Raw genomic sequence first — 11,272 nt, forward strand, 5'->3', positions numbered from 1 at the left:
TGGAGGTTCTATTTGAGACCAATACCCGTCTATCCTGAAAGTTTCATGAAGATTGGTCCAGCCGTTTTCCCATAATATTGTTAACAAAAAAACCAGACCGAAAACAATACTTCGTCCCGGGCGAAGTAATTATAGATACGTATCTTAGAATTAGGACTGGGCAATCGGAGGATCTATTGATATCATGATTATTTCTATCACAACACACATTGTATTTGTATCTGAAATATCGCAGGTATTGTGTATTTTTCGAACTGTTGGTGTTTTTTAAATAATTACAAAGGTTTAGAAGGTGCTGATTTGCTGTAAACATGTAATTTTTTAAAATTGTACTACTCCTATTACTACTACTATGATTAGTATTATGATTAATAATAATAATAAAAGTATTAGAATATTTTATTTTTCTCCTTTTCAGTTGTGATTTATTTAAGATATTAAATCTCATCTCATTATCTCTAGCCGCTTTATCCTGTTCTACAGGGTCGCAGGCAAGCTGGAGCCTATCCCAGCTGACTACACCCTGGACAAGTCGCCAGGTCATCACAGGGCTGACACATAGACACAGACAACCATTCCCACTCACATTCACACCTACGGTCAATTTAGAGTCACCAGTTAACCTAACCTGCATGTCTTTGGACTGTGGGGGAAACCGGAGCACCCGGAGGAAACCCACGCGGACACGGGGAGAACATGCAAACTCCACACAGAAAGGCCCTCACCAGCCACGGGGCTCGAACCCGGACCTTCTTGCTGTGAGGCGACAGCGCTAACCACTACACCACCGTGCCGCCCAAGATATTGAATAGAAATGTAAATATATATTTATAGTAATTATGATTATGAAAAATAATTAAAATCAACTTTGCCATAGTTTTGTATACATATTGTATTTAAGGCTTATTTTTTTAATACAGAAATACAGTATCGTATCTCAATTTCTAAAAAAAAAAAAAGCATTCGTCTGTTTTAATATTTATTTAATGGCTACTTTGTCTAATATTAAAAAGGAGGGAAAAAATAAATATCTGTAAAAATTTAAACATTTTATAAGTTAAAAGATTAAGGATGAAACTGATGAAGTTGCATCATCCGCTTCCAGTTTATTTTATTTAAAAAAAAAAAAACACAGACAGCAAAAAATTTATTTGGTTAAAAAAAAAATCACAATAATTATATTATATAACGCTAGAAAGGGTCGGATTAAGCTCGATAAATTACATCTACATGAACTGAACAGGAGTAAAAGACCTCTCACGCTCATTGAGGTGATGAGTTCAATCACACTCGAGGCATTCTTTGGTTGTTGTTTTAGCCTGACACCCACCCGTGCACACACACACACTCTGTCCTCCTTCATCAGTCAGTTTTGTGTCATTCAGCAAAAATTCTGCTGAACGAAGCTTTATTATTTATACTGCACTTTACATTGCAGTTCAGGGGTCATTACGTTGTGTGGAAAAGTAAAATTTATCACCTGTCTATACCACAGCACCTCTGAATTCTCCAATCTGATTGGTCAGAAAGTGTTGATCTCATTTTCAGCTGACTTGTTTCCCTGATACGCCCCAATATTAAACACAACTACGAATGGAAATCAGAATCAAGTTTATTGCCAAGTACGTTCTCGCATACAGTGGTGCTTGAAAGTTTGTGAACCCTTTAGAATTTTCTATATTTCTGCATAAATATGACCTAAAACAACATCAGAGTTTCACACAAGTCCTCAAAGTAGGTAAAGGGAACCCAGTTAAACAAACGAGACAAAAATATTATACTTGATTATTTATTTATTTATTTATTTATTTATTTATTGAGGAAAATGATCCAATATTATATATCTCTGAGTGGCAAAAGTATGTGAACCTTTGCTTTCAGTATCTGGTGTGACCCCCTTGTGCAGCAATAACTGCAACTAAACGTTTGCGGTAACTGTTGATCAGTCCTGCACACCGGCTTGGAGGAATTTTAGCATTTCGATTGGATTAAGGTCAGGACTTTGACTTGGCCATTCCAAAACATTCACTTTATTCTTCTTTAACCATTCTTTGGTAGAACGACTTGTGTGCTTAGGGTCGTTGTCTTGCTGCATGACCCACCTTCTCTTGAGATTCAGTCCATGGACAGACGTCCTGACGTTTTCCTTTAGAATTCCCTGGTATAATTCAGAATTCATTGCTCCATCAATGATGGCAAGCCGTCCTGGCCCAGATGCAGCAAAACAGGCCCAAACCATGATCCTACCACCACCATGTTTCACAGATGGGATAAGGTTCTTAGGCTGGAATGCAGTGTTTTCCTTTCTCCAAAGATAATGCTTCTCATTTAAACCAAAATTTCTCTTTTGGTCTCATCCGTCCACAAAACGTTTTTCCAATAGCCTTCTGGCTTGTCCACATGATCTTTAGCAAACTGCAGACAAGCAGCAATGTTCTTTTTGGAGAGCAATGGCTTTCTCCTTGCAACCCTGCCATGCACACCATTGTTGTTCAGTGTTCTCCTGATGGTGGATTCATGAACATTAGCCAATGTGAGAGAGGCCTTCAGTTGCTTAGAAGTTACCCTGGGATCCTTTGTGACCTCGCCGACTATTACACGCCTTGCTCTTGGAGTGATCTTTGTTGGTCGACCACTCCTGGGGAGGGTAACAATGGTCTTGAATTTCCTCCATTTGTACACAATCTGTCTGACTGTGGATTGGTGGAGTCCAAACTCTTTAGAGATGGTTTTGTAACCTTTTCCAGCCTGATGAGCATCAACAACGCTTTTTCTGAGGTCCTCAGAAATCTCCTTTGTTCGTGCCATGACACACTTCCACAAACATGTGTTGTGAAGATCAGACTTTGATAGATCCCTGTCCTTTAAATAAAACAGGGTGCCCACTCACACCTGATTGTCATCCCATTGCTTGAAAACACCTGACTCTAATTTCACCTTCAAATTAACTCCTAATCCTAGAGATTCACATACTTTTGCCACTTACAGATACGTAATATTGGATCATTTTCCTCAATAAATAAATGACCAAGTATAATATTTTTGTCTCATTTGTTTAACTGGGCTCTCTTTATCTACTTTTAGGACTTGTGTGAAAATCTGATGATGTTTTAGATCATATTTATGCAGAAATGTGCATAAATTTGACCTTTTTTCTCTTTCATTACCTCTTTATTTTCTCACCTTTACTCACATTCTTTACATATCTTTATAGCGCTCCGCTTCACTGTTATTGGCTTTTTTCCCTTTTCCAGTTTAGTCTCTGATCCTCTTTTTTTTTTTTTTTACTACTATAATTATTTCAACAGAGATCATTTCAATTTTTTCTTATTCTATCTATCTATCTATCTATCTATCTATCTATCTATCTATCTATCTATCTATCTATCTATCTATCTATCTATCTATCTAATTTTATTTATTATACCAACCCAAAGGCTGTACAATACTTCCTTTCTGGTTCAGACAGTTGTTGAAACAGGATTATTTTCTCATGTCATTTGCCATTTTCACTTCATTCTCACAGTAAGGTCTTAACAGTATTTACTGGTCACATAATTCACTCTCAATATTCATGCAGCTTGTGACCAATAAATACTGTTAAGACCTGACTGTGAGAATGAAGTCTCATCTCATCTCATTATCTCTCTAGCCGCTTTATCCTGTTCTACAGGGTCGCAGGCAAGCTGGAGCCTATCCCAGCTGACTACGGGCGAAAGGTGGGGTACACCCTGGACAAGTCGCCAGGTCATCACAGGGCTGACACATAGACACAGACAACCATTCACACTCACATTCACACCTACGGTCAATTTAGAGTCACCAGTTAACCTAACCTGCATGTCTTTGGACTGTGGGGGAAACCGGAGCACCCGGAGGAAACCCACGCGGGCACGGGGAGAACATGCAAACTCCGCACAGAAAGGCCCTCGCCGTACACGGGGCTCGAACCCGGACCTTCTTGCTGTGAGGTGACAGTGCTAACCACTACACCACCGTGCTGCCCTGAGAATGAAGTGAAAATAGCAAATGACATGAGAAAATAATCCTGTTTCAACAACTGTCTGAACCAGAAAGGAAGTATTGTACAGCCTTTGGGTTGGTATAATAGATACAGTTGTCTTCAGAAGTTTACATACAGTGACATGAATGTCATCTTGAATATGAATGTCATGGCAATATTTGGGCTTTCAGTAATTTCTTTGAACTGTTCCTTTTCTGTGGCAGAATGATTGTACAGCATACAGCTTTAATTAAAAAAAACAACAACTAGAATTTGGTGCACAATTTTTAATTTTCTTTGGGTTTTCTGAAATCAACACAGGCTCAAATTTACATACGCTCACTTAGATTATTAATTCAGAGGTGCTGAAACTTTCAAAATGTCTCTTATTTTGCCAAGGCCGAGGTCTCTTAACTTCCTGTTAGTGATCATGATTGACTACAGCTGGTAGCTTCTCTGTGCCTTCATAAAAAGGGTTTGTTTACAGCACACACTGGATTAACCAACACGCAGTAAAATGGGAAAGTCCAAGGAGCTCAGTGCAGATCTGAGAGAGAGGATCGCAGATATACACAACCCCAGAATGTCTCTTGGAGCCATTTCTAAACAACTGCAAATTCCAAGATCAGTTCAAACAATTGTGTCCAAGTTATTGTGAGGTGTAGTCACTTTGCCAAGCCACTTTGCTTCAAGAAAACCCAAACGGTCACCCTCAGCTGAAAAGAAATTGGTTTGGAGGGTCAGGAACAACCTGGGAACCACCATGGCACAGCCCTGCCATGAACTGGAAGCTGATGGATCACTGTCTACAGTTCAGATCACCATGGACTAAGAGGCTGCTATCCAAGAAATAACCCCCTGCTCCAAAATTGATACCTTCAAGCTTAACTAAAGTTTGAAGCTGACCACACGAACAAAGAAAAAGCCTTCTGGAGGATAGCTGTACGGTCAGATGAGACGATTGAGTTGTTTGGCCACAATGACCACCATGTACAGAGGGACACTGTACCAGGTAGTGGTGGTAGGATCATCATGCTCTGGGGCTGTTTTGCTGCCAGTGGAACTGGTTCATTGCACAAAGTGGATTGAATAATGAAGGAGGACTACCTCAGAGTTCTTCAGCATAAACCATCAGAAACTTGAACACGACTTGGGAGCTACAACAGGACAAAGAACCCAAACATGCATCAGAGCTGGTTGTGGAGGATAAAGCAGCTAATATTAAGCTTAAAACAAGTCCTGACTTCAACCCTATTGAAGATATATGGATCGTGCTTATAAGTCGAGTTCATGCCAAGAAAAAAAATGCAAATTTAATTGAACTCTACCAATTCTACCATGAAGAGTCGTGAAATATCCAACCAGAATTCTGCCAGAAGCTTGTTCATGGTAAACAAAAATGCTTGGTCAAGGTGAATCTTGCTAAGAGACGTTTTACCCAAATATTAGGTGTGCTGTATGCATAATTTTGACCCTGTGTTGATTTCAGAAAACCCAAAGAAAATTAAAACTTGTGCACCAAATCCTAGTGTTTTTTTTTTTTTTTTTAAATTAAAGCTGTATGCTGTACAATCATTCTGCCACAGAAAAAGAACAGTTCAAAGAAATTACTGAAAGCCAAATATTGCCGTGACATTCATATCCAAGATGACATTCGTGTCACTGTATGTACACTTCTGACCACAACTGTAGATAGATAGAAAAGGAAGAACTATGTGAAGAGAAAGATGCACTGTATAAGAGAGAAATTGAAATGATCTCTGTTGAAAAAATTATAGCAGTAAAAGAGCCGTTCGGCGGCACGGTGGTGTAGTGGTTAGCGCTGTCGCCTCACAGCAAGAAGGTCCGGGTTCGAGCCCCGTGGCTGGCGAGGGCCTTTCTGTGTGGAGTTTGCATGTTCTCCCCGTGTCCGCGTGGGTTTCCTCCGGGTGCTCCGGTTTCCCCCACAGTCCAAAGACATGCAGGTTAGGTTAACTGGTGACTCTAAATTGACCGTAGGTGTGAATGTGAGTGTGAATGGTTGTCTGTGTCTATGTGTCAGCCCTGTGATGACCTGGCGACTTGTCCAGGGTGTACCCCGCCTTTCGCCCGTAGTCAGCTGGGATAGGCTCCAGCTTGCCTGCGACCCTGTAGAAGGATAAAGCAGCTAGAGATAATGAGATGAGAATGAGAAAAGAGCCGTTCAAAAAAAAAAAAAAAGGATCAGAGACTGAACTGGAAAAGGGAAAAAACTAACAATGAAGGGGAGTGCTATAAAGATGTATAAGGAATGTGAGAGGAGGTAATGAAGGGGGGGGGGGGAGTTAGGAGATACTTTAACACAAACCAAATACACGTGATGTGAGTGGTAAGATGGCGGCCAGCTGGCTTCATTCGTCTCTACAGTGGGGAACAGACTATGAGCTCTCCAGATTTTATACTGTATAGAGTTAAAAATGTCCACATGTGACATGTAGATGAAGAAAACGTTCAAGATGGGTTTCGAAGGAATCACGAACAGTGAAGATATTCAGCTAGGTGAGCATGCACGAAGAGAGCTAGCAGAGTAAAATGCATTGGACCATATGTTTAAAAAAAAAAATCTAAGCTGGCTCCTTTAAACCCACAAGATGGATTAAATCGTTGTGGTAAAGACACTTTATCTTCCAATAACGGAATGTTTGCAATCAAATTCCAGACAACAATGCATCATTACACCACTCTATTGTTGATTTATTTTCTTCTCACAGCATGCCCTGTCATGTTTTATTGCTTCCAAAGCAAGAACATTTCCACAAATTTCCAAATACAAGCGTCTCTCTTCCATCAGGTATAGAGGAGCTGTTCTTTAAGAGGGACGAGCTGAGTAAACAGATCCAGCAGGAGGAAGAGGAGAAGACTCGTCTCCAGCATGACATCCGTGTGCTCACAGAGAAGTTAAACCGCGTGTCTGAGAGTCTGGACCGCCGCCTCACTACCCGCAGCGAACTAGAGCGGACCATTGCTGAGACGGAGGCGGCGTACATGAAGGTACAGATCAAGATCTTATTTCGATAAGTGTTTTTTTCCTCCAAGATGATCATTGGAGATTCGTTTGCATTGTAGATAATTAGCGAACAACTATTTAGACTTGAGCTTTCAAACACAAAAATCACACCAGCATTAAGACTTTGAATGTAAACGTTGCTTAATTACAAGCTGACGGGTTTCATTCAACCTCTGAGCAGTACAAATAATAATCTCAACTCATGATGTGGAGACACACTCCTACATGCAGCTGATTAAAAATCAACACCGAGACAGCAGGCGGGTCGGACGAAGGACCGTATGCATGTCGTCCACTTGGTGCTACAATTTAAAACGAATCCAGTCAAGTTTATTTGTATAGCGCTTTTAACGACCGACATTGACGCAAAGCAGCTTTATAGAAAATGAAAGACATGAGCTAATTTTATCCCCAACGAATAAGCCTATGGTGAGGAAAAAACTCCCTCAAACGACACGAGGAAGAAACCTTTAGAGAAACCAGACTCAAAAGGGAACCCATCCTCATTTGGGAGATAACAGCGTGATTAAAAATAACTCGCTTCTATAACTGTGTCCTATATACAGTTGTGACAAAGTACAACCGTGTAACCAGGAAATTCATTATAGTTTTAACATGAAGTCTATTTTGTTGAAGTTATCAGCTGTTCATTGATGGAGACTTGGGTGCAAAACTGTTCATGTTTTAAAAAAACATGTTTCCGCAGTACAAAAAAGTTATCATGGCGATTGTAGTCCTCAGCCATCATAGCAAAACTGTAAGTGTCCAGAGCCGTCTTCCAAGTGCGACTTTCGCCTGTCCATATGGGGCCGTCCTCTACAGGAGCGATGTGCTGAGACTCCAGCCAGAAGTAGGGCATGAGGATGGATCAGGCGAGTCTGAGGAGCAGGAGAAGTCAGCATCACTCAGGATCGACATGTAACTCGAGAGAGAGAGAGAGCGGGGGGGTGTAAGAGGTTGTTGGGTATGCCCTATGACAGCATAACTAAAAGGTGACTAAACTGTTGACTGACTAAAAGCCACAACATTTACGATTATTTTAACCACTCGCTACAGTGATCTGGGAGACGAACACAAAATTTACCAACAGAAAAAGCCAAATCACCAAAGGACGCAGGATGTCTTTGCGGTTACGAACCTCAATCTGGATGAACTTTCGAGTCAGTAGAAATCAAGAAAGCGATACTATGGTCCATTTGCTAAGCTTGTGTGTTATCATCTCGATACGATATTGTACCATACCAACCTTTTATGCAGTTTCAGTAGCGTATCCTTGTACGAGTTGTCACTCAAAAACATGCCAAACGACTGTCTTTTTCTTTCAATTCAATTGACTTCTGAATCTGGATTGACCGGCACAGGTATTTTCATCTCTCAGATATTATTCGACACTGTCTACAAGCTCCACCCCTTCCCCCATTTCATATGCTTTCAAGTAGACTCACAGGGTGCCCTTACTTTCTAGCAAGGTAAATGGAGGTTTGTTTTTGAGTTAGGCATGTGATGCATCAGAAGCAATACAAATTTATGACGATTTGAACTGAAAAAACGAATTGCAAATATTATCAGGCTGCATAACCTTAGTTTTTCTGAGCTGCAATTGCATTATTTAGACAGCAGAGGGCGTGTAGTAACCTAAAGTATCAGGAATGCATGTGACTTCACTGTAGGCGGAAGTAACACAGCTCTGATGCCTCTTTAAAACACACACCAAAAAAAAAAAAATCTAAAATGAGCTGTTGAGAGATTGACTGGACAAACAGATTTAATAAGAAAGCAGAGCTCTCTTTACAGACTGCTGAAAGCTCAAGAAAAGAGAAGCAAATTGAGGAAGAACAAATGTTCAGAAAAGTTTAAGAAAAGGCCGATTTTTGTTAACCCCCCCCCCCCCCCCCCCATCTTTAGTAAAAGGATTATTTTTAGTTAATAGCCTTTTATACACTACCATTCAAAAGTTTGGGGTCACTTTGAAATGTCCTTATTTTTGAAAGAAAAGCACTGTTCTTTTCAATGATCATCACTTTAAACTAATCAGAAATCCACTCTATACATTGCTAATGTGGTAAATGACTATTCTAGCTGCACATGTCTGGTTTTTGGTGCAATATCTCCATAGGTGTATAGAGGCCCATTTCCAGCAACTCTCACTCCAGTGTTCTAATGGTACAATGTGTTTGCTCATTGCCTCAGAAGGCTAATGGATGATTAGAAAACCCTTGTACAATCATGTTAGCACAGCTGAAAACAGTTGAGCTCTTTAGAGAAGCTATAAAACTGACCTTCCTTTGAGTAGATTGAGTTTCTGGAGCATCACATTTGTGGGGTCGATTAAATGCTCAAAATGGCCAGAAAAATGTCTCGACTATATTTTCTATTCATTTTACAACTTATAGTGGTAAATAAGTGTGACTTTTCATGGAAAACAAAATTGTCTTGGTGACCCCAAACTTTTGAACGGTAGTGTATTTTACTCCAACCTTTACAATGTGGGTAAATAATTGTTGGTGATGAAGAAAATAAAAGGATATTCCTTTTGTTAAATTTAAAAAATATTAAGTTGATAAAGAAAAGGAAAATAAATGTTGCATTTTTTTTATTTTCTTCATTTAATTTTTTTTTTCAAAATTATTTTAGAAAATTAAATTGTGAACCCAATATGATGAATTGAATTGTTGGTGAACTTGTTACACCGAGTTCATTCATATCATCTGAAAGTGTGTATAGACTTGGCTAACATTAGACAAGTAAACACTTTTATATTCCGTTGTATGAGCTATATTTATTAGGGTTGACGCATCCAAATATGGTCAAAAAGGGCACTTTTTGCTTTCGGCTAAAAAAATAATTCCTACAACAAACTGTCAGATCTAACATTATACAAAAAGACATGTTCAAGCACATTGAACAGCAGATTAACAGAGAAAATGTTGCCCATGTCGACTTGTAAAAGTATCATCACAAATGTACTGTTAACAGTTTATTGCGCATTACTGAGAAATCACCTGAAAATCGCCACTGCCACCAAGCAGTTCCTGACTACACAGCTGATCTTACACACTCTCCTACTGTCCTTCCACCTGAAATGGAGGAAATGCTCATTTTCCTGTCTTTGTGGACAATTATATTGTTAATTGTGGGGTGGTTTTGTATTGTTTTTTAAATCATGCAAGCCTGGTTTTCAGACATTAAAAATGGAGGTGCTGTATATAAGCAACTTGGGTTAGAAAAAAAAAATTCTCAATCTGCTTGGATTTTCTTGTTAGCCAAGTTGGCACTTCTGACAAGTATTTCTACACATAAAACCAGGAGTTAAGCAGTTACGTGATTACGTTGTATATAAAAGCTAATTCCTTCTTCCCCCCCTCCCAGATTCTGGAAAGTTCTCAGACCCTGTTAAGTGTTTTGAAGAAGGAGACTGGGAACCTCAGCAAAGCCACAGACCCCAGGAGCAGCAAAGATCGTTTACTTCAATAGTCGTTTTCTTTCTTTTACTCATGCAGCATTTAACCCTTTCATATCTTGATATTTTAGTATTGAATTGATTTCCCTCTATGACGATGCACTGTATTTAAATAAAGATTATTTTTAGTGATTGATTTTTCATGACCATCAAAATCACAACAGATCCCTTTAACCACCTTCACTTTATTGAACATCTTTCACGTTTAACAGAATTTTTAAATCTCCTTTGAAATCAAGGACACAAATTGTACATTTAACCAAAGACAGAATTACAGGAAAATAAATTGAACATACAATACAAACAGCAACCTGTTTCCAGCATGAAAATAAACCGGGAAGGTGTGGAAGAGTGAATGGACAGATTTTTTAATTTTTTTTTTTAATTATTCAACTTTTTAACTCTTGTGTAAAGGCACAGGGTCCTAACCTTTTCTCTGAAGACCCCTAAGCTATCTACTGTTAACATTTTTAGCTAACGTTTTTCAGACTTTCTATATTTATTTTACTTAAGCTGTTAGTGGAATGAAGTATCAATGTAAAATATGACCGCTATGGCAACTTATTTTATTCCTGTAGGAACTAGAGGAACATCACTACTTAACTGTTATTGCATCACTGCCATTTAAGTGTTCATTAAGGATGCAATTTCCCAAAGTTCGTCCATCCATGACAGCAACACTTCCCCAACCATCTCAAAATTTTAAGCAAGATGATACAAGGTGCAAAATAAAGCAAAAAAAAAAGTGCATATGAAAAGGTTTTTTTTTTTTCTTTAAAATAAA

General features: G+C 39.1%; 1 protein-coding gene across 2 annotated transcripts in view; it reads left to right on the forward strand.

Annotated features, from left to right (window-relative positions):
* Positions 1–10,620, forward strand: part of ssna1 (Sjogren syndrome nuclear autoantigen 1) — an 84,346-nt gene extending 73,726 nt beyond the window's left edge. For both annotated transcript variants that reach the window (XM_060912794.1, XM_060912795.1), the window contains 2 exons: positions 6,813–7,012; positions 10,398–10,620. In XM_060912794.1, the coding sequence (XP_060768777.1) occupies positions 6,813–7,012; positions 10,398–10,502 (305 nt within the window). In that variant the 3' untranslated portion in view covers positions 10,503–10,620. The remainder of the gene's footprint in view (positions 1–6,812; positions 7,013–10,397) is intronic.
* Positions 10,621–11,272: the final 652 nt, after the last annotated feature.

Source organism: Neoarius graeffei, chromosome 28 (genome assembly GCF_027579695.1).
Source record: "Neoarius graeffei isolate fNeoGra1 chromosome 28, fNeoGra1.pri, whole genome shotgun sequence".
Classification (NCBI taxonomy): domain Eukaryota; kingdom Metazoa; phylum Chordata; class Actinopteri; order Siluriformes; family Ariidae; genus Neoarius; species Neoarius graeffei.